The sequence below is a fragment of the Moschus berezovskii genome, chromosome 21, assembly GCF_049115385.1.
Source record: "Moschus berezovskii isolate FMDL1 chromosome 21, NW_MosBer_1.0, whole genome shotgun sequence".
NCBI lineage: Eukaryota > Metazoa > Chordata > Mammalia > Artiodactyla > Moschidae > Moschus > Moschus berezovskii.
The window spans coordinates 63,738,648-63,762,926 of NC_142480.1; the positions used below are offsets into that span (position 1 = coordinate 63,738,648).

Genomic DNA, 24,279 nt, shown 5'->3' on the forward strand with positions numbered 1-24,279 from the left:
AAATAAAGAAAAGTAGCATTTGCAAGAGTTTTAAAATCAGATCACACATTTCTTTAGCCAAACAATAAATACTCTGTGATGAGTCATGATACTTCACTTTCAAGTGTTCACTTTAAGAATCAGTAGGAAGTCAGATGGTTCAAAATAAGCAAATAAGCAAACCAACAAATACAAGCAGACTAGGATAGGCATCTGGGAATTTCTTTTCTAGGCTCTGAGGCAAATTCCAGGTGCTGTCTTCTCTTTTATCAATTTTATTTCCTACTCTGTTTTTGCAAATTCCATTCATTCTTCCAGTCTGATGCATATGACTTCACAGAGTTGGAAAGGGAATGAAAGGGGGTGGGACCAAAAGGAGAGTGGTGGGAAGAAGAAACCTAATGCTGATCAAGTTTGTTGTTGTTGTTTGGCTGTGAGTAAAGACTTTGCCTGTCTTTCACCTCTATACACATTGGTACCAAGAGCAAAGTCAAGTGAATTTATTCAATAAACATATACTGAATAAATGAAACCACTGACACCATACTGTGTGCTGAGCGTCATGCTGGGTGGTTATAGAGTACTGGCTTCCCTGGTGGCTCAGTGGTAAAAGAACCAATGCAGGAAACACAGGAGACGTGGGTTTGATCCCTGGGTTGGGAAGACCCCCTGAGAAGGAAATGGCAACTCACTCCAGTATTCTTGCCTGGGAAAATCCCATGGACAGAAGAGCCTGGTGGGCTGCAAGGCCATAGGATCACAGAGAGTTGGACACTGATTGAAGCTACTGAACACACAAACTGAATAACTGGGCAATGAAAAGTTACTCAGTATAACAAAGTGCCCTCCCTTGTATGATAAGAGAATACATTCCCTGAGGTGGCGCCTTCAGAGCTGGGGCTCATGCTGAGGCTGTGATCCCATCATCTCAGTGGGCAAAACAAGGGTAGGCGATAACTTAAGGCAAACCACCATTCATGGGCCAAGGCTGGCCTGTGGATTGTACAGCCCAGGAGCAAACAATGGTTCTTACATTTAACAGGGTTATAAAACAAAACAAAAAACAGACAGTAGAAATCATACATGGCCTACAAAACAAAAATATTTACTCTCTAGCCTTTCACAGAAAAAGTTTTCTGACCCTGTTCTAAAGAGACACTAAGATTGGAGAAGGAAATGGCAACCCACTCCAGTACTCTTGCCTGGAAAATCCCATGGATGGAGGAGCCTGGCTGGCTACAGTTCAAGGGGTCGCAAAGAGTCAGACACGACTGAGTGACTTCATTTTCTTTTCTTTCTTTCTGAAGTTGCTGTTATTTAGTCATTGTGTCCAACTCTTTGTGAACCCATGGACTGTAGCACACCAGGCTCCTCTGTCCTCCACTATCTCTTGGAGTTTGCTCAAATTCACGTCCATTGAGTTGGTGTTCAGACTGGTTTTAGAAAAAGCAAAGGAACCAGAGATCAAATTGCCAACATCCGCTGGATCATTGAAAAAGCAAGAGAGTTCCAGAAAAACATCTATTTCTGCTTTATTGACTATGCCAAAGCCTTTGACTGTGTGGATCAAAACAAACTGGAAAATTCTGAAAGAGAAGGGAATACCAGACTACCTGATCGGCCTCTTGAGAAACCTGTATGCAGGTCAGGAAGCAACAGTTAGAACTGGACATGGACTGGACATGACTGAGTGACTGAACTGAACTGAGTCGGTGATGCTACCTAACCATCTCATCCTCCACTCTGTCCTTCTCTGTTTGCCTTCAATCTCTCCCAGCAACAGGGTGTGAGGTTACTTTTAATCAAAAAGTGTGTTCGACTTGAATTGTGTTCAAACACAGCAAGACTGCAGGCCTAAGCTCTGTGGGCATTCTGGAGCCACACACACAAGCTCAATGTTACAGGCATATGTAAAAAGTGCAATAGCTGCTTTGAAATTCTTGTCTGCTAATCCCAACATATATGTCATCTTGGAGTCAATTTCTATTAATAGCCTTCTCTCATGAGTATGGATCACATTTTTCTGTTTCTTTGTAAGTCTAGTAATTTTGGATTGTATCTTGTTATGTTAATTATAGCAGTGCTGTCCAATACAAAAAAAAAAATGAGCCACACACATAATTGTAATTTTCTGTTATCCACATTAAAAAAGTGAAGAAACATGTGACTTTAATATTTTGATCCAACGTCTTCAAAATACAACAGGTTTCTCTGATGGTTCAGTAGGTAAAGAATCTTACCCAAATGCAGGAGACACAGGAGACATGGGTTTGATCTTTGAGTAGGGAAGATACCCTGGAGCCGAGGGCATGGCAACCCACTCCAGTATTCTTGCCTGGAAAATCCCATGGACAGAGGAGCCTGGTGGGCTACAGTCCATGGGGTCGAAAAGAGCTGGACATGATTGAGCGACTACATACATACACATTCAAAATATAAATATTAAATATAAAATTTATAAAATATAAATATTAAAAATTAATAAGATATTTTGTAATCTCTTTCCAGACTAATTCTTTGAAGTCAGGTATGTATTTTGCATTTGTAACACATCTTGATTTGGACTAGCTAGTGGCTACCATGTCAATCAATCAGCATGCACGCGTGCATGCTCAGTAGTGTCTGACTCTCTGTGACCCCACGGACTGTAGTCCACCAGTCTCTTCTGTCCATGAGACTTTCCTGGTAAGAAAACTGGAGTGGGTGGCCATTTCCTCCTCCAGGGGATCTTCCTAACTCAGGGATCAAACTTTCTTTGCAGGAAGGTTCTTTACTGCTGAGCCACCAGGGAAGGAAGCACTGATCAGCATAGCTCTAGAATATCATTTTAGGAGAATACTGAGGGTTTGTCCAATATAAGCTCTTCCATCATTATGGGAAACAGAATCTTTGACTGATAGTTTTTAAACTTTACCCCTTGGTATTTCACAGAGGTGCTGTGGGCCAGTTGACACGAGGGGACGGCTAAGTGCACTGAACCACCCTTCCTGATTATATATGCATCTCAAGTCAATCAGACCAACTCTGATTTCATGTTTCATATATTTCATTTCTGTGCATAATTTAAAAGATTTTGATACTAGAATAGTATGAGAACATAAATGACTGTAGAATATAATTCTTGAGTGGGTCCCTAGGATCGTTCTTGCTCACTTATGCCCTTGAACCTATGCTGATATCTCTTCTAGAGTCACTTACTCTCCTTTCTAATCATTTCACAAGGGCCAGCTGTCTCTACTTTCAGGAAAAGAAGTTGTGGCCTCTCTGATACCTAACTTTTTACAGTGGCAAGTTCTTTCTTTAGCCCCAAGTGTGTGTGACTGATTGACTGATAAATCGATCGATTGACTGATAGGTTCGCAGGATGGCTGTTCACACCCAAATTCTCAAGACTTCTAGAAGGGAGCTATTTCTCATGGCCTTTACCATTAGGGTAGAAAATTTCTTAATTTTCCAAGGACCACATAAAATCACATCTCACTTTGCTTTCCCTTCTGGCTTCCCTCTCTCATTCACACACATTTTATCAGTTTGACAAAGAAAAGAGGGTCAGAAACAAAACCAGATGCTTTGTGATACTTTTTGCCAGGTGAATGGTACAAATTGAGCTTGCTGCTGCTAAGTCACTTCAGTCATGTCCGACTCCGTGCGATGCCATAGATGGCAGCCCACCAGGCTCCCCTGTCCCTGGGATTCTCCAGGAAAGAATACTGGAGTGGGTTGCCATTTCCTTCTCCACAAATTGAGCTTAAGAAACCAAACAAACTGCCAGGTTAAAAGTCCAGCCTCTTTCAATTTTGCTTGCCTCGGGATATATGCCTTAAAGCAACTATCCTTCAATAAAAAATAAATTAATAAAAAAAAAAGTCCAGCCTCTTTACAGAAGCTATACATTCCTTAACCTGATGCATAGAACCACAAAACAAAAGCCACACACCTCAACGCTGGGCAGAACGGGAGGCCAGCCATGATATTACATAATACAACAGAATCAGATGCAAAGTCCCACTAAGATGGAAATAAGGAGGCTTAACTGATGAACACATTCCACATGATTCATCTCAGTTAACAAGTCAAGAGAATGCACTTCGGAGTACATGGCCATGAAAGCTAGGGTTGGAAACAGAAGTTCTGATGAATCCCAAACAATAAATAACTTCAGTTCAGTTCAGTTCAGTCACTCAGTCGTGTCTGACTCTCTGCGACCCCATGAATCACAGCACGCCAGGCCTCCCTGTCCATCACCAACTCCCGGAGTTCACTCAAACTCATGTCCACAGAGTCGGTGATACCATCCAGCCATCTCATTCTCTGTTGTCCCCTTCTCCTCCCGCCCCCAACCTTTGCCAGCATCAGAGTCTTTTCCAGTGGGTCAACTCATTGCAAGAGGTGGCCAAAGCATTGGAGTTTCAGCTTTAGCATCAGTCCTTCCAATGAACACCCAGGATTGATCTCCTCTAGAATGGACTGGTTGGATCTCCTTGCAGTCCAGGGGACTCTCAAGAGTCTTCTCCAACACCACAGTTCAAAAGCATCAATTCTTCGGCGATCAGCTTTCTTGACAGTCCAACTCTCACATCCATACATGACCACGGGAAAAACCATAGCCTTGACTAGACGGACCTTTGTTGGCAAAGTAATGTCTCTGCTTTTTAATATACTATCTAGGTTGGGAGGCCTGGCGTGCTGTGATTCATGGGGTCGCGGAGAGTCGGACACGACTGAGCGACTGAACTGAACTGAACTGAGGTTGGTCATAACTTTCCTTCCAAGGAGCAACCGTCTTTTAATTTCCTGGCTGCAATCAGCATCTGCAGTGATTTTGGAGCCCCCCAAAATAAAGTCTGACACTGTTTCCACTGTTTTTCCATCTATTTCCCATGAAGTGATGGGACCAGATGCCATGATCTTTGTTTTCTGAATGTTGAGCTTCAAGCCAACCTTTTCACTCTCCTCTTTCACTTTCATCAAGAGGCTTTTGAGTTCCTCTTCACTTTCTGCCATAAAGGTGGTGTCATCTGCCTATCTGAGGTTATTGATATTTCTCCCAGCAATCTTGATTCCAGCTTGTGCTTCTTCCAGCCCAGCGTTCCTCATGATGTACTCTGCATAGAAGTTAAATAAGCAAGGTGACAATATACAGCCTTGACATACTCCTTTTCCTATTTGGAACCAGTCTGTTGTTCCATGTCCAGTTCTGACTGTTGCTTCCTGATCTGCATACAGGTTTCTCAAGAGGCAGGTCAGGTGGTCTGGGATTCCCATCTCCTTCAGAATGTTCCACAGTTTATTGTGATCCACACAGTCAAAGGCTTTGGCATAGTCAATGAAGCAGAAATAGATGTTTTTCTGAAACTCTCTTGCTTTCTCCATGATCCAGCGGATGTTGGCAATTTGATCTCTGGTGCCTCTGCCTTTTCTAAAACCTGCTTGAACATCTGGGAGTTAACAGTTCACATATTGCTGAAGCCTGACTTGGAGAATTTTGAGCATGACTTTACTAGCGTGTGAGATGAGTGCATTTGTGCGGTAGTTTGAGCATTCTTTGGCATTGCCTTTCTTTGGGATTGGAATGAAGACTGACCTTTTCCAGTCCTGTGGCCACTGCTGAGGTTTCCAAATTTGCTGGCATATTGAGTGAAGCACTTTCACAGCATCATCTTTCAAGATTTGAAATAGCTCAACTGGAATTCTATCACCTCCACTAGCTTTGTTCGTAGTGATGCTTTCTAAGGCCCACTTGACCTCACATTCCAAGATGTCTGGCTCTAGGTCAGTGATCACATTATCGTGACTATCTTGGTCATGAAGATCTTTTTTGTACTGTTCTTATGTGTATTCTTGCCACCTCTTCTTAATATCTTCTGCTTCTGTTAGGTCCATACCATTTCTGTCCTTTATCGAGCCCATCTTTGCATGAAATCTTCCTTCAGAATCTCTAATTTTCTTGAAGAGATCTCTTGTTTTTCCTATTCTGTTGTTTTCCTCTATTTCTTTGCATTGATCACTGAGGAAGGCTTTCTTATCTCTCCTTGCTATTCTTTGGAACTCTGCATTCAGATGCTTATATCTTTCCTTTTCTCCTTTGCTTTTTGCTTCTCTTCTTTTCACAGCTATCTGTAAGGCCTCTTCAGACAGCCATTTTGGTTTTTTGCATTTCTTTTCCATGGGGATGGTCTTGGTCCCTGTCTCCTGTACAATGTCACGAACCTCCGTCCAGAGTTCATCAGGCACTCTACCAGATCTAGTCCCTTAAATCTATTTCTCACTTCCACTGTATAATCATAAGGGATTTGATTTAGGTCATATCTGAATGGTCTAGTGGTTTTCCCTACTTTCTTCAATTGAAGTCTGAATTTGGCAATAAGGAATGTGGAGTAGCCATCATGGTCAACAAGAGAGTCTGAAATGCAGTACTTGGATTCAATCTTAAAAATGACAGAATGATTTCTGTTCGTTTCCAAGGCAAACCATTCAATATTACAGTAATCCAGGCTTATGCCCCAACCAGTAACGCTGAAGAAGCCGAAGTTGAACGGTTCTATGAAGACCTACAAGACCTTTTAGAACTAACACCCAAAAAAGATGTCCTTTTCATTATAGGGGACTGGAATGCAAAAGTAGGAAGTCAAGAAACACCTGGAGTAACAGGCAAATTTGGCCTTGGAGCACGGAATGAAGCAGGGCAAAGGCTAATAGAGTTTTGTCAAGAGAACGCACTGGTCATAGCAAACTCCCTCTTCCAACAACACAAGAGAAGACTCTACACATGGACATCACCAGATGGTCAACACCGAAATCAGATTGATTATATTCTTTGCAGCCAAAGATGGAGAAGCTGTATACAGTTAGCAAAAACAAGACCGGGAGCAGACTGTGGCTCAGATCATGAACTCCTTATTGCCAAATTCAGACTTAAATTGAAGAAAGTAGGGAAATAAATAACTTACTGGTGTTAATTTCAGCCACTAAATCAGACCAATCACAAACACTAACCAATCAGAATCACTAACACCTACTCATAGGTGCTCACACTCTGAGTTCCTTTTTCTCCAAGACAGAGTAACTTGGAGGAGGTGACATGTGCCAGGTGAAAGTGTATGGAGATGGCTATTTCTTTTTTCATGAGATGTTCTTAATGGTCCCCTATGAGACGCCTTCCAGTGAGGACTGTATACTGCTATCATAGTTATGGCTTAGTAGCCAGAAATTGAGCATTATGAACAATCAAAAATCACCCAGCAACAACGGAACACAGAGTAAGACTGGTATTAATTGTGCATCACCATAGCCCATTCATGGGTGCTGCTTCTCTGACCCTGAAGAATCCAAGCTGGAGAACACAGCTCCTTACCGTGACTGGCATGGGTGCAAGTTGCACCTTCGAACCTGGGGCTCTGGGCGGCTGGCTGGAGGGCAGTCACTGCCGTTCACTAGAGTTGTGGTCTTGTTAACAATCCGTGTGCAGGACACAATGCTTCTGCGTTCCCCTGGAAACCAAAGTACACAGAATTGAGAGGCCGTAGAACACATACCTGGAAAGGCCATTTATTCACCGTGTAGAGGAATGTTCAGGTGCATCTTGTGATCAGTTTGTCACTTTAAACTGACTCTTATAATGCCTGTTGGTTGTCAAAGAGGGAGGATCATAATCTTAGGGATGAGGGTGTGTGAGACAGAGCAGGAGTAGCAGGGGCAGGAGAAAGACCCTAGAAGCAACGCTTCAGATCAGCTGTGTTCTTGGACACCTTGGGGCTCATTGGGGTCAAAGTTCTGATTTGGGTCTCTAATTTCTAAGAAAGATTACCAATCTCTATATCTGTTCATTTGAAGTCTATGGAGATCTGGGCTTGATTAAACAACTGTACAACAGCCCTCACCAGAGATGACAGTTACTTATTACAGAATTCCTGCTTTCTGGAGAGAAGCACGAAACAGGAAGGCTTGTCTTAAGGACATAGACCAATCTGAAAATTTTTCTATCAACTGCTGCTCATGTCTGAGCATCACCTGTACTTGGGAAGCCTCACTAACCCCAGCTGACTACACAGTCATTCATTTACACATTCATTCCAAAGCACCCTGCACACTGCTTGGCCATGACTTTGCTAGGAGTGGGGACGAATGATTGGGAGCTAGAAGGGCAGCCTCTGGAGCCAGGCTATCTGGGTTCAAACTTGGTTTATTAGCTAGCAGAGTGAGCATAGGATTGATACTTAGCCATCATGTTTCTGTGCCTTGGTTTACTCCACTGGGCTGGCTCACTTAACTTCCATATGCCTTAGGATGCTTTGAAGTGAAGTGAAGTCGCTCAGTCATGTCCGACTCTTTGCGACCCCATGGACTATAGCCCACCAGGCTCCTTGGTCCATGGGATTTTCCAGGCATGAATACTGGAGTGGGTTGCCATTTCCTTCTCCAGGGGATCTTCCTGACCCAGGGCTCGAACCCAGGTCTCCCGCATTGTAGGCAGACGCTTTACCGTCTGAGTTACCAGGGAAGCCGTAGGATGCTTTAGAGATGGTTAAAATGAATTGATATATAAAGTGCTTAGAACAGAACCTGATAGGATGGGGAAACAGTGGAAGCAGTGTCAGACTTTATTTTTTTGGGCTCCAAAATCACTGCAGATGCTGATTGCAGCCAGGAAATTAAAAGACGCTTACTCCTTGGAAGGAAAGTTATGACCAACCTAGATAGCATATTAAAAAGCAGAGACATTACTTTGCCAACAAAGGTCCGTCTAGTCAAGGCTATGGCTTTTCCCGTGGTCATGTATGGATGTGAGAGTTGGACTGTGAAGAAAGCTGATCACCGAAGAATTGATGCTTTTGAACTGTGGTGCTGGAGAAGACTTTTGAAAGTCCCCTGGACTGCAAGGAGATCCAACCAGTCCATTCTAGAGGAGATCAATCCTGGGTGTTCATTGGAAGGACTGATGCTAAAACTGAAACTCCAATGCTTTGGCCACCTCATGCGATGAGTTGACTCACTGGAAAAGACTCTGATGCTGGGAGGGATTGGGGGCAGGAGGAGACAGGGACAACAGAGAATGAGATGGATAGATGGCATCACCAACTCGATGGACATGAGTTTGAGTGAACTCCAGGAGCTGGTGATGGACAGGGAGGCCTGGCGTGCTGTGATTCATGGGGTTGCAAAAAGTCGGACACAACTGAGCGACTGAACTGAACTGATTATAATAAAAGATTAACAGAAATTCAAGCACAACTCGGAGAAGACAATGGCAACCCACTCCAGTACTCTTGTCTGGAAAACCCCACGGATGGAGGAGCCTGGTAGGCTGCAGTCTGTGGGGTCGCTAAGAGTCGGACATGACTGAGCACCTTCACTTTCACTTTTCACTTTCATGCATTGGAGAAGGAAATGGCAACCCACTCCAGTGTTCTTGCCTGGAGAATCCCAGGGACGGGAGAGCCTGGTGGGCTGCCATCTATGGGGTTGCACAGAGTCGGACACGACTGAAGTGACTTAGCAGCAGCAAGCACAACTATATGGATCCCACACTCCTCAATCAGTCTGTCTTCTGGGGAATCTGTAATGGTAGAGCCCTGAACTTGAGTGAGCATATAAAGCACAGATATGCCTCAAGCCAGATTTTAGCTTGGGCTGCAGGTCAGGGAGCTGGGAGTCATTGGAGCCATGAAAGGCTGTGATGGTGATAGCAGCAGAACAGCACCCCTTACCCCCAGCCAGTGAAGTCTGCTAACTCTTGTACTGGGGCCACACTGAGTTTGCAGCAAGTTGGCCTGAAGGAAGTTTGGTGCCATCAGCCCTGCAGGACCAGTGCCACGCCCACGTCTTACCTGCAATCCCACCCTCTGGCATTCCAGGGTCCAGGTCAACCTTCTGTCCTAACTCTGTCCATCAACATTTACCCAACTTGCATCCATCCCATGACCCGGCTCTGTGTCCTGTCAGGGTGTTGTTCGCTAAGAGTTCAGAATGCTTCCCTTCACTCCTCCTAAACAACACAGTACCGACTATGATGTTCTTTGCTCATATTGATGTTTATAGTATTTGAGTTTCCTCCTGCAGTGGGCATGAGGGCTGATCATCCTCTTTTGGAGGTGAGAAAATTGAGGTACAGAGAGAATACATCATCTGCTAATAAATGAAGGTAAATCATGAAGCCAGAACCCAGACGCAGAGTGTTTCCCTGGAGTGGAGGACTTTTCTTTCCATTATATTACTGTGGATTCCATTGGTTTCCACGTATTTCCACTGGTGACTGTGGCAAAAAGGAAGGGGTATTTGAAGGTCAGAAACATCTTCCAGTGCCCTTTTACCAAGTGTAACAGGTGAAAGTCTGTTCTGTGCACTCCCAGGGTCACCTGTCACACTTGTGACATAGCTACACATTAGCCAAACCTCCACTCCGATCAGCATCAAAGACTGTAGGCAAAGCAGCCACGTGGATGCAACTTCAGCCTGGAGGAGTTTGGAAGAAGACCCTGCCCAGAGAAATTTGCAGCAGGATGCAGTTACATTCCACAGAAAGACAAGTTACTTACGTGGCCAGCCTTTCCCAGGCAACGTGCACCCGCCACAGAGTGCCCTGAATTCACTTCTCCTCTGTTTGGTAAAACCCCACACCCAGTGAGCCCACAACCCTGCTGCTCACCTCCACCGCACTGCACACTGCATCCTTCCCAGCCGCTGTGGGTCCAGATGAACAAGGAGTCCTGGGGTTTTTCTGGTTCACTCTGATTTTCAGTGGTGTAGTTTACAGGAATGGTGTATTCATAGTGAATTCCGTAATTTTGGTCATGAAATAACAACACCTGCATCAGCAGCAAAAATAAAAGGCCACTTTGAAATAGAGCAAAAGCCCACAGGATTGCTGAATTTGCAAGCCAACCCGTGTTGTGGCTGTCTTCCCACCAGGGATAGCCCATTCTTTTGGGGGTTTCAAAACAGGTTCATTCCAGGGGCACTCCTTTATTTCAGTTTTGGTTTCCACAGATACTCAACTCGGGGGCTGGAGCATATGTAAACCATTGGCAGGGAGCTCTCCTCTTTTCCACTGGAGAGAGGACTGGTTTAGATAAGGGATTTGGGGATAAGCCAGTCTGAGTGCTCTAACTGCACTTTACATGTTCCATGTAATCACCCACGAAACTGCCCTTGTGGGTGAGAAAGACACAAATATACTGTTTTTTCTAAACAGGCATCTGAACAAGTAGGGTGACTCCTTTGAAAATGAATACCACGCTTCACTCCCCGAGCACCAGTCACTGCCATGTGTAAGGCAGGCTCCAGGTTAAACACAGCCCCTACATGGGAACCTTGTGGATGCCCATCAAGGATGCAGGAGGCTTTCTGTACCATGGGAGCTAGGATCATGGCAATGCCCACAGGGTGGCACAGGCCTGGCACAGGGCTTAAAGCTGGCAGTGAGGCATGGGGGAGCCATGATCTTGCAGCTTGGGGACCCTGGGGTCTGAAATCCTGGCAAGTGGGCAGGTGGAGGGGCCTTCTCTTAGTTTGGTAATGCATTTGACAAGCCTTGTGAGCACAGAGGTGCTCTATGGGCTTTATTTTTCTATGTGTACTTAATGGTGCAAAAGAAGCTCTCTTGTGGGAGCTTCAAATGGCCTGGCTGTTGGTGGTACGTCCTCAGCCTAGGCTTGGAACCGGGTGGCACTCCTGGGCCTAAGCAGCCAGCAATCTCACGTCCAGGCTGGGGTTCTGGGAGAGCCGGTCAGCGGGTGCTGGAGGCAGAAGGTGCTCCATCTGACCTGAGGGAGGCCAGGCAGGCTGCGTGCCAGATGACAGGAGTTGCCCTCCCGCCCAAGCATCTCCCAGCCCTCCTAAGGCTGGAGTTGCAGGGTGGGGGTGGGGTGCTAAGAGTAGCCCAAACTGAATAAACATCCACTTCTCCAAGAAATAGACTTGCAGTAATACATTTGGAAAAATGCCTCCAGTTTAAAAAAAAAAAAAGAAAAAAACTCTTTAAAAGAGATCTTTATTATCTCAGTATGGGAATAAGACTGGTGAATTGAGAATCCATATGAAACCAATTTCATGCAATTTTGTAGCCACGTATAATTTGTGTGTGCATGTATGTAATTGGTTTCAAATGCAGGTCCCCGTGCCTCTATGGGTGCTCCTGACCTCCCAAGCAATGAGCATACTTCAGTTAGGGGACAATGGATTTCCCTTCAGAGGAAGACGGGCTTCTCGCATTTCTAGGTTTAAAAATTGGAAGTAACTAGCAATCATATTTCAAGAGAGAAAAGTGATTAATATTCAAGAAGCAAGAACTTCAGCTGTGGCAGATGTTGCATTCCCCAAGTTTTGTTTATCATGGTCTGAATGAATCCAGGCTATGCATTTGCTTTAATGGGCTGACAATTCACTCACAGTTTATGCAAGCTTTTGGGAAAGAAGGGAAATAGACCAATCTTGGTGTTTGCTAGAAAAGCAACTTCACGTGGTAACAGGTGACACTGCTATCCTGGGTTTTATCTTGTCTTTCACTTCCTCTTTTAGTCCCCCTGAATGACTGCTTTTAACTCAGGACAGGAGGATTTGTTCCAGTGACTTAGATTAGGAAACAATCTAATCACAGAGAAATGGCTTAGGTACAGGCTTCCCCAGTGGCTCAGCAGGTAAAGAATCTGCCTGCCATGCAGGAGACACAGCAGATCAGGAAGATCCTCTGGAGGAGGAAACGGCACCCCACTCCAGTATTCTTGCCTGGAAAATCCCATGGACAGAGGAGCCTGGAGGGCTACAGTCCACGGAGTCGCAAGAGTCAGACACAACTGAGCACATAAGTGTGCACAGGTTCTTAGGTCCCAGAAATCAACTTTCAAGTGTATATCTGCAGTAGCTTTAGTGTGTGGATTGTTGCACTATGTCAGCCATGGGAACTAGCTCGCTTTGCTCTTATTGGAAACTGTAACAGGCTTAGGGCCACCGCGGGAGACATCACTTGCAGAGCTGGTCTCCTCAGGAGATCCTTACTGAGAGGTGGCCTGGGAATCTCTCGGGTATCACCTAATATTAAACTGATGCTGGCTACCAGAGATCACAAATTAATGGAGACAAGAACTTACAAGTAGAGACTTCGGGTGGTGTGGAGGACAAACTGTGCTTTGATTACAGACACACAAGCTGTCACAATTCCCATTCTTTGGAAGGAGACATAGAATCAATAATTATGAGCTATCAAAACTTAGCCATGAGAACTCCTGAACCCTGAGAAGGCAATGGTGGCATTCTTTTCCCTGGAGATCTTTCACAGTCTTAAAAGGCGGTATAACCAAACATTTCAGTGGTTTGCATGTGGTCCTTCCTGAGACAACATGTAAGACCAGAGTGCCCTGATCTGGCCCAACTCCACAGATTTCTTCAGACCATCTGGGGAGTAAATAGTCCAGTAGACTTTGTTTCTGTCTCAATTCCTGAAGGTTTGTTGCAAGCTGAGTCTGGAAAACCTGAGTGGTGTCGGTTTGGAGAGTCAACAGTTTGTTTTCAAAAGGTAGTTTCTGATGTAATTATACAAACCATGGGGCAAATCTAAGCCTCCTGATATTAAAACAGACGTTGAGTGGGACTGTCTGCTTAATGATGCCAGGTCTCCCCGGAGGCCACATGACTAAGCATTTCCATCCTGGAGGTGGTTCCTTTTGAAAAAGATGGGAATTCTGCCAGTAAAGAGCCAAGGCAGAATTTTGAGAGGGCAGCATTTTGAAGCATGTGGCAAAAAGGATTATACAAGGAAAAGACCAAGAGAGAGATTGGAGCAGCAGGTGGCCAGATAAACCACCAGGAACCAAACGTACCTCCTCCCATAAGGCCCTGGGGAAGAAGTCAACTGGTTGACCTCTTGGACCCAGCCAACTCAGAACAAATACAAAAGCACAGCAAATTACCATCAGATGCAGTGGCATTTTGGTCGGTCCCTTGGCAGAAATTTTCTCCCACAGGCCCCTTCGAACATAGCGGACGGTTGTTCCTGCAATCTGGAACTCTCCGGGGAGCTCTATCTTCCAGTCACTATTGATGGATCTCTTACTGGAGTCTTTGAGAGCTAGAAAGAAAATGGAACACCACGGAATTGGGGGAGTCAGCCTGTCTTTGAAGGCAGTCAGGGTGTCTTGAGGGGTGGGTCGGAGGTCTCATGCTCCGCCTCCACAGGGGAGAAGAGGGAGGCCTGCCCTGAGGGAAAGGGAGCTTTCTCTGAGAATAGAAGACTGGCTCACCGGCAGAGAACGGCGGATCCTGACCCCAGGTCCCCGAGTGAGAGCTGCCTTGACTCCTGCGCCTCAGAGCGCGGCCTGGTGTCTCAGAATCAGCTCACACGGAGCGGGTGTGGGGAGGAGTGCCAGAGGACACAGACAGCCACACACAGCCCTATCGTATTTCGCTAGACTTAAAGAGTAGAGGGTTTTCTGCCGGATGAATGGATTCTATTTCAACATGTCCAAGTCTCCAAAACAGGTTTTGCAGCTTTAGCAAAATTCATCATTCATTTTACTCTTACCTACCTGGGGCTTTTTAGAGGGCAGCCTAACTCTAGTGTCCCTTAAGAATCGGATAGCCCCAGATTAGTGAAGTAGATGCTCCTTCAAGAAGCAAGTGCCCTGGTACTGAAGACGGGAGTCTCTCCCCCTGAGTTGCTCACAGACAGACGTGGCAGTGAGTCAGCTGATGCCTCGACAGTGGCAGGGGCGCACCAACTCTAGGCTTCATGGCCTTCGCCAGGGTCACACTGTGCTCTCTCAAAGTGTGCTGGAACTGACATAGAACTGACATTCTGCTGACTGGCCATAGCAGAGATTTGGTTTCCCATACAAGCCATGTATTTATTATCATCCAACTGCTCACCCATAATTTCTTTGTTTTTTCCCCACTTAGGCTTTAGAGTCATGTGGTTCTCATGAGACAGCATTCTACAGTGAAATTCTGGGCTTTTTTGGTTTGTTTTGCTTTGTTATTCAGGAAAGTAAACAACGATTATAGAACCTACTCTGACATGTAAGAGAAGGTGGTAAATGAAAATAGTCAATAGCAAGTCTTTATGTCACTCAAAACATAAAACTCTCTGTGTACCCCAAGTCCAATGCCACATTCTTTGCCAGCACCCCGAACCCTGCTCAGTCCAGAATCAGTGAAATCAGGTTCCCCACTCTTTGCTTATAAGGTCAGAAACAAAATGCCCACATATAATACCAGTTTTGGATAATGAGAGTTGAAACCCACGAGTAGTTTCAGTTAAGCCAGAGCCCACGAGCCCTGGACCAGGTTAGGACCTGATAGCTCTGATCCTGGTCAGGCCACAAGCAGCTGGGGGTGCTGCCCTCTGCTTCCTGGTCTGCAGGACATGGTGGTCCCAGCGGGCTCCCCTGCCCCAAGGGGGAGGTTCAGGCTCAGCACTTCGCATCTACAGGAACCACCAGGAGAAACTGAGGGCTCTGGGTAGGGCCGCCTCCCAGTAGAACAGCTTCCAGGAGGGGCCACACTCAGTGAGGGTGGCTGCCCAGTGTGTGGCTGCAGATTACAGGACTCCAGGAACAGCTTCGAAAAGAGAACGCTCGGCCACTTAGAACCCAATGTTTCCCTTCAAAGAATTCTACCCACTCTTGGGATCTCCTGGCTACTGGAAGGAAGCGAGTCTGTTGGGATACTCACAACTTCTGCTCCTTTCTTTCTTTCTCAGCCACCTCCTGCAAGTCCCCTTTTAAGGGGCACATTCTCTGGTTTAGCTTCTCCATATGCTTTTACCCATTTGACTTTCCCAACAGTGCTCCAAGGTAAAGGACTACTGTCTTCTTTCTCACAGATGAGGAAATGGGGGCCCAGGGAGGTTCAGTAACCTGCCTGAAGTCACACAGCTGTTGTCACGTGGAGACCTGAACCTAAACAGACCAAGGTCCCAGATTCCTTAGGTCACAGCAAAAGTCTAGAGTTTTATGACAGACGCTGAAATGTGCAAATATCATATTCTCCCAACCTCAGATCGCTGTGATGCCTCATGTTCTACATAGCCTCATAAAAACACCTAAGCTTGTGGTTTTCCACAGCTTCCAGTGAACTACCAACCTGTACTTTCGGCCATATTAGCTATTGGGGTATCTAGCAATGGGTGCATGGGTGTTCACTGCTCTTTCACTTCCTCTGAAGGTTTGCATGATTGCTTTCTTGCCTCTTTCTGAGGGCCTTGTAGCTGGTGCTGAAGACACAGCTCCTGGCCTCGGGAGCTCAGAGTTTGAAAGCGAGGTGGAGGAGAAGACAGATAAACATGAGACACTTTCAGAAGCTCTGAGACAGAGGCCAGTCCAGGGCTCACGTGTGTGTGTGGGCAGAGACTGGGCCTGCTGGGGAAGGCCTTCTGGAGGGGAGACCCGGAACTGAGATGGCAGGAAAAGCAGGCAGCAAAGGCAGCCGGAGCGCCTGACAGCTTGGACTTGCTCCCTGGCTCCTTGATAAGCTCAGTTTCTGTGCAGAGTTTGGGGAGGCTGGGGGGAGGGAGGCACCCTGCCCATGCAGAGAAGCAAGAGGAGGTGGCAGAGAGAGGCTGCAGAGGTGAAGGAGAGGGGAGGCCCACTGTCATCGTCACTGGGCTGGGGACGCTTGAGCAGGTTGAGAATCTCTGTAACTTGGAATCAGCAATATGAGCAGAGTGAGTTTCTGTAAAGCTGGATGCTGACCACCATCACTCTGGGGCCACAGAGACCAGGGCACACTAGGGCGGCCCACCCCTCCCGTCTCAGCCAGCACTCGCGCCCCAGTTGATTCCTGCACTCAGTGCTCCCGGCTGGGCCTGGCCTTGCTCCACTTTAGGGCTTTTGAACTGTGGTGCTGGAGAAGACTCTTGAGAGTCCCTTGGACTGCAAGGAGATCCAACCAGTCCATCCTAAAGGAGATCAGTGCTGAGTGTTCACTGGAAGGACTGATGTTGAAGCTGTAACTCCAATACTTTGGCCACCTGATGTGAAGAGCTAACTCACTGGAAAAGACCCTGATGCTGGGAAAGATTGAGGGCAGTAGAAGGAGACGACAGAGGATGAGATGGTTTGATGGCATCAACAACTCAATGGACATGGGTTTGGGTGGATTCTGGGAGTTGGTGATGGACAGGGAGGCCTGGCGTGCTGCAGTTCATGGGGTTGCAAAGAGTTGTACACGACTGGGTGACTGAACTGAACTGAGTGTGCTGCTCCCTGACATCTCTCTCTCTGGCAAGTAACCCCCACCGCCCCCCAGAGGAGCTTCTGGGGACGTGTTCTTCCCCAGTCACGGGAGGCTGACCGTAAACTCCTCCTCAGCTCCAGAAGCAGGTCCACCACCCAACTCGGGACAGGAAGAGTCGATTCTAACACTTCCATTCACCTTGGGAAGAAGCAGGTCTCTTTCCCAAAGTTGCCCAGAGACTCAATCTAAGTCTGAGTCTGCCAGTATGTGGCAAGAGGCCCTGATTACAGTCCACTGAGACAGGACAGCAGTGCCAGGATACAGACATCATTTCCCATCGTTTTATGCCCCTGGATCCAATGGTACCTGAAGTCAATACTCAGAAACTGAGAACTGGGTTTAGCTTTCACATGTCACATTTGTAGGTTGGTTTTTAAGAAACATTAACCATGACAGAAGCAGGGCAGGCTGAGAAAGAAAATGACTAGTATGGATTTCTAGAATTCACCCTAGGATCCTTACTGATGTCAGCTTAGAACCCTCTGAGACTCAGAAAGGCACACCCCACCCAGGCCTTAAACTCTCTCCGGCACCCTGCCCTGTCTGGTACTTGTTCAGGGTGAGGTGGCTCTTTCTTACTTGGCTTTGTTTCCAAGGTGCTTTAACAGGACTTATTGGATCAAGAACTGAAAACCATGCTACCCTTGTGCCAAAAGGCAAGCATCGGGGAGATCAAGAGTGAGAAGAACTGGAAAAAGTGCAGGAGGGCACAGCTGGAGTCAATTATAACCCATCCACAGAAATGCCACACAGAGGTGTGGGGACCACCTGGGGAAGCCCCATTTCTGTGGGCAGAGGTGCCCACCGTGTGTCCCCCAAGGAACAGAGCCCATGGGTGATGGGCACGTGCCACCCTCTCACCACGAGGGCAGGGTCCTGTGGGGCGGTAGGGGTGAGGGGAGGAGACGTTTCTGTAGGCGGTCCACAGGCTGGGCGGGGGAGGTCATAGAGGGGTGAAAGCAGCCAGGGAAGGCCGAGGGCCAGCGAGAGAGGCAGGCAGTAGCTCTCCGCAATTCCAGAAAGGCCAGCAGCAGGAGGGGGAGGAATACGCCCGACAGCACAGTGCTGGGGACAGGCTCTGGGGAAGCAGCCTAGACTTCCACTGCTTGTCACTACTCAAGTTGTAAACGCGCCCCCATGGCAGATTTCAGTGAGCCACGTGAGCTCTGTGAATGCAGAGTTGGGAAGAGATGCAAACCATCAGCCTTCCCATCCACACCCTGCTGCTGGGCACTCTCGCAACTTCTGAAGGCACCTGTCTGGGCTTTGGAGGTCCTGGCCTGGGCTGCTGAATTGGCAAAATCTCACTGTCACAGCGTCAGGGTGCGTGTGTATGGCGTGGGGGGCTCTCATGGCCCCAGAAAGAAGAAACTTTGCCTGTCCAAGCTGGGCAGCTGCAAGCTTCCAGAATATGCAGCCGGTTTTACCACTGCCACTTGAACCCATCATCTGAATACAGCAACCCTTCCTCGGGACAGTGGGCTCGTGATGACAATCCTTCATGCATTTTGCATGGGAGGAAAACTCCGAGGCAGAATTCTAAGTAGGAGGCCATCAGTTCCAAGAATCATGGGGACTGCTACAAGCCCGCTGACTCTGGGGTGAGTCATTTAGGCAGCAGGATCCAAAATCTGCAGGCTGCTATGGTCCATGCCGGAATTCTGGTCCATGTTAAAACTGGACGTTAGCAACTGACATCCTTTCAGAACAGTATGACTGCAGCCTCAGAAAGTCTCCTGGAATCTCAAGATCTGAACATCACTGACAGTGGACAGGTTCAGTGCGGAGTCCGATGAGAAAACCACCCTGTGGGGCCACGTCAGCCCCAGAGAGCAGGCGTGTAGGTCGCTCCTGGCCCGTCTGCAGCATCCCCCCAGAGCAAGCTTTCCAGAGCAGGGTTTGCACGACCCAGGGGAGTTGAAGTTTCAGAGCCCTCGTGGGGCCCTTTCCAAGGTCATATACAAAATGCGTTCTGTTCCTTTAAGAAGCCCTCTGAAATTAAACAGGTATGGGGCTCCAGAAATTCCTGTTCCTCTCAATCCTTGGCATCAATGGTATTTGCAAGCCCCCTTCAAATGTAAGCATTTTGAGATGAATTTGTATTTGAAATTAGAATTTTTAGGCTAAGGAACTCAACAGGGGCTATTACGTTGTTGCTCAGTCACTCAGTGGTATCTGCCTCTGCAACCCCATGGACCGCAGCATGCCAGGCTTCCCACAAAAGCTCTGCTCTGACAGAGAAATAATGGAGTTAAGAACACAGGGGATTCCCGAGCAACGTCATCCTATCCGTAATGTCAGAAGTGGAGGAGACTTCCACTCGCTGGTCCTGCCTCGGTCAGAAGCTGGCTGTTTAAACCCTGCCCCAAATACAGCAGTACTTGTTTTCGTGTGTTTTGCTCAGGGGCTACTAGAAGCCTTTCAACAGCTGAAGAGACTTTCGCAGGATGAAGATGAGTACACGCTCTCCCCTGTTACCATGGCAGAGCCAAACCTCCTCAAAACGGCCCGAAGTGTGAGGTCATGTGGGGACCGTCTGTCTCCATCCGGCCCTCCTGTCTCTCTGCGGACATTGACACAATGTCCCTGGGCTTCCAGGCACCACGGGAGATCCTGAGCCTTTCTGGGGACTTGGGAGGGGGCATTCCTGCTGGGATGGCCAGGTTCCTCTCTGGACTGCCCGGAGGCAGACACAGGAGGTCAGACCCTGTCCACATGCCCACTTCTCGCCCAGCGCTGTGAAGAAGTCGGGCTCCTTTCTGTCTCTCTGACTCCTGGATTCCACTGGAAGACTTGACCCACATTCAACCTACTTCTCATCCTGGCGTTGAGTCAGCTTCTTTTATTTCCACTCGGAGTTCTGCCAGCTCCGCTCTCAGTTATGGATGCAAACTGCAGAGGCATTTCCTGTTCCAGGTGGTGTTGAGAAGAAAGCCAGGCAGCGTGGGTTGAAGGTAGGTGGGGTGAATTCTTCAGGAACTGCTCCCACAAATGGGAGAGCAATTCAAAGTTACACAGGGTTGATATCCAAAGCACCCAGCCCTGGGTGGAAATGAGGCTTGTTTGAACTAACTTTAGAAACATATCGAGCATGGACACCTTTGGCTTTCCCTTGTGTACACACCAGGCCCTGGAACACTGGAACTGTGATTTGCAGATAGGGTGGCAGAGTCTGGCTCCAACCTCCCAGGGAGTCCCAGTGCTTCTAGGGAGCTGAGAATTCATCCTGAGACACTGACCCTATCTCCTCAGATGCACACAGGCTTCTCTGAAATCCACACATCAAAGCAGTAGCAACGGGCAGTTTAACATGTTCCGCAGTGAAAAATCGCCTCCATCCAATCTCTGGCTGTGACTGACGCCTCCGTGAGCTGCAGCAGGCCAAGCTGGAGAGAAGCGTGCATGAGCGGCTGAACTCCCAGAGCCCTGGTTTCCTCTTCAGTGAATTAGGCACAGCAGTACTCTGGTACTGGGGGATCGGGGTCAGGTCTTCAAAGCAGAGCAGAGCTCAATGACTGGGACTCACGATGTCAGGGTCAGTGTTGTTATTGGAAGATGTGCCCCTTGGCATCAGGGGCGGAGACGGACCACCATGAAAAAGCTGGCTCTCCCCGGTGGCATCCACTGCGTGTTACTTGTTGGCCCTAACACAGGTTCCAGTGAAAATTCATCTTCACTACAGATTAGATGCTGAGGGATCTAAAGAATTCTGACATCCTTCTATCACACAGAAAAGCAGACATAAGGATCATGTTCCCACTTTTACCAGATGCCTGGGGCTGGAGGAATGGTGCTGGGAAGTCTTAAGGGCAAGACAGGAAGTTGAGGAACTTACTTGCAGGGCACCTACTGGTGCTTCATGGAAGGACCAGGAAACTGACCTTGAAATTGTCAGCACTTGAGATACCAGGATCATGAGTTTTGAATAAGATAAAGGTCAAAGGTGATGTCAGATTCCCACAGAGGCCCAATGCTTCTGGGGAGCAGAAACATCTCCAGGTAGAGGAGGGTCAATGGACCAGTTGGAAATGCCAACTTTTGGCATGACACTGGGTGATGGGGCCCCAAAACAAATGTTGATAAAGTTGACCACATTTCCTTAGATGGGCAGAAAGAAGGGGCTGGTGTTCTTCGAGAATTTCGTAAAAAGGCTGTCACTTTGAAAAAGTGGTGGAGAGCAGTGCAGGCCCTGTTTTGGAAAGCATTTACGAGCATCACTCTATTTGTAAAGCAACAGCTGGGATGGCTGCAGAGAAGAGTGCCGGGCCAGCGTGGGTAAAGCCACAGGGCTGATGAAGACCAACGTGGATGCCAACCTGAGAGACAGCAGGTCCCAGGCTGGCAGCAGGAAGAGCAATGTCCATTATAGCTTCCAGGACGCAGATGGATGGGCGGCAGGTGGGAGAGTTGGGAGCGGGCAGGGCTGTCTGGGACCCAGCAGGGACCCCCGGGGGCTGCTTGCCCAAGAGCCTGGTGTAGGCGCTTAGAAACAGGAGTGCCTGTGCCCCCTCCCCGGGTCAGGTGTGAGACACTGTGTCAGGTGTGAGAGGGTGATCTCAGTGTCTCTAAGTGGTTCGCAAATCCTCTGTAGGACGGCCTTCACAGTGCACCTGCCTACTAGAGGTTTGGCCTGTGTCCCTCATCAGACTTCGGATTTTTCAAGTGGAGACTATTTCAAAGAAACACTTAGATATTTTTATATCTACAAAGCAAGGAATGTGGACAAAGCCATGTTTTTAAAAACCAGTGATAAAGGTTGAAATAAAAGCGTTTCATGAGTAAACTTCATTTTAGCCAAAATAGCTTAATTCTTAAGTTTGAAGCCAGAAAAAGATCACATCTTACATAAAAAAAATCTCAAACTGCACCTTGCCACACAGACGGGGAGACACAACATGAGGACGCTTGAGAGGGGTGCCTGGGTAGGAGGTTAGACACCTCCAGTGCGAAATCCAGCCCAAGACAGGAACATGAGAGCAGAGCTGAGGGGAGGGAGGCACAGCACGTCCCATCCCAGTGAACTCAGGGCAGAGGCAGGCCCTGCGCGAGGCGGCATTCAGAACAGCTGTGTGTCAGCTCAGCGCTAGTACTACCCTGGTACTTGAGCACGAGGTGGACCTTTTGGGGACTCATGGAGAGCCTGAGAATTGAGTTTAGGACACACTCAGAGGATCTTCTATGGCTAAGAAGGGGCTAAACAGAACAATCCTTGGGCTTTAAGCACAGTTCTGTCAGTTCTGTCGAAGGCAATGAAGATCACTGTGGAATGCAACTTAATCCATCTATAGAAAGATGAGCAATCGTCCATGGAGTTGGCACCGGGAATTTGGGGCACACAGTACTTAGTGAAACCAGTGTTCTTTTGGGTTTCCATTAGGTTGAGAGCAGTTATTCTTTTTCCAGATCAGGAGTCACCCCAAGAGCCATCAACAGCCTACAGGAGCTCCCACAAGCTGCGTGGTGCGCCCTTGCTGCTCAGGCTCTGGCTGCCTGAGCTCTCCTGGAGTTACTCTGGGGACTGCGCCTACCCCAATTCCTTACAGCTTCCTTCACTCACTCTTCCATCACCTGCCTTCCCGTCCAAAGCTGGTTCCTATTCACCCCTTCCCCTCATTCACCTTGGGGTTGGCTGCACTTTAGCCAAATACGACAGTACTGCTTGGTATATGCTGATCACTTACTACGCCTAAAATATGAGTTAAAATCAATGGCCTGAGAGCACCATGTCAGCATTTTGCTGAACCAAATTAGCAGCTTGATTGTCCAAATCAAAGTTCAGAACATAAACTATGAGTCAAACATTTTTGTTTTACCCAGAAAACTGTGGGCAGGTTTATCCTCCACCACACGAATCCTTCGAGCTCCAGCTGGAATGATGGCAGCTTCAATATAACCTGTAGTGACAGATAACACACAGGTGAACCAACATACCTTCACCCACCATTAGAGGCTCACAGCACCCCCCACCAAAACCCACGGCTCCACGCCTACGGTGACTTCAGAGTTCTGAGAAATCATGCTAGTCAACTAATAAGAAGCATTCTTCTACAGCCAGAATAGCTTGGCTGTCCAAATTCCAGAGCACCATTTGCACGTGTTATGAGTTGAACTAGGTCCCTCCCACCCTCAAATCCATATGATGAAGTCCTAACCCCCAGGACCTCAGAATGTGACCTTTTTTGGAAGCTGGGCTATTGCAGACGTAACTAGTTAAGACGAGGTCATACTGGAGCAGGGTGGTCCCCCAGTTCTATATGACTGGTGCAATTATAACAAGAGGAAGACTGGACACAGACATGTACACAGGGAGAACTCTATGTAATCATGAAGCGGAGATCAAGATGATGCCTCTTACAATCCGAAGACTGCCAGCAAAACACCAGAAGCAGGAGAGAGGCATGGGACAGATTCTTTCTCACCTTCACGAGAAACCAACACTGCCAACAATTGATCTCAGACTACTAGCCTCCAAACAGACAGTGTGTGTCTCCTATTTATGCCTCCCTGTGGATGGTACTTGGTAAACCCCAGTAAACCACAAGCCTGGAGTTCTGTGTGAAGAGCACCGCCCTGGAGCACGGATGCTAAATGTCCCCGGCCACATCATCTACTGGGTTCCTTCCATCTTTGCTGTACTTTGTCCCTGGTTCTATGGGATGACGGCAGAAGCTGGGCTACTTGCCCTATGACAAAACCACCACCTTATCACTGGGTATCATTTCCTGCTTTCACTGACCTTTGGACTTTGCTGCAACCACTGCACTGTATACTTTTGTCCATTTCCCTGAGTATTTTCAAGTACAATGGGGTCGCTCAGAGGCCAGGGCCTTCTGCTCATGCTCTGACCCCAAACATGCCCAACATGGCAGGTGGTCAGTGAAGTTCTGGAAGGAAATGACTGAGGCTGCCAGGGAGGAAGTCAGGGGCTGGCTAAAGCCTGGTTAACTGGGCAACTGCGTCAATTAATGAACCCAACATAATAGCAAGATTCTGAAATGTAGGCTGGTAATCACTTGGTTTTGGTTTACATTTGGGTTTTAGACAAAGGTAATATACATTTGCTTCAGCAATTTA

At 47.5% G+C, this 24,279-nt stretch overlaps 1 protein-coding gene across 1 annotated transcript in view; it reads right to left on the minus strand.

Annotated features, from left to right (window-relative positions):
* Window positions 1–24,279, minus strand: part of ADAMTS17 (ADAM metallopeptidase with thrombospondin type 1 motif 17) — a 401,986-nt gene that overhangs the window by 63,127 nt on the left and 314,580 nt on the right. Inside the window, exons 16-19 of the mRNA XM_055417694.2 lie at window positions 23,019–23,099; window positions 13,884–14,041; window positions 10,625–10,784; window positions 7,334–7,469 (exon numbers count right to left, since the gene is read on the minus strand). Coding sequence (XP_055273669.2) covers window positions 7,334–7,469; window positions 10,625–10,784; window positions 13,884–14,041; window positions 23,019–23,099 — 535 coding nt within the window. The remainder of the gene's footprint in view (window positions 1–7,333; window positions 7,470–10,624; window positions 10,785–13,883; window positions 14,042–23,018; window positions 23,100–24,279) is intronic.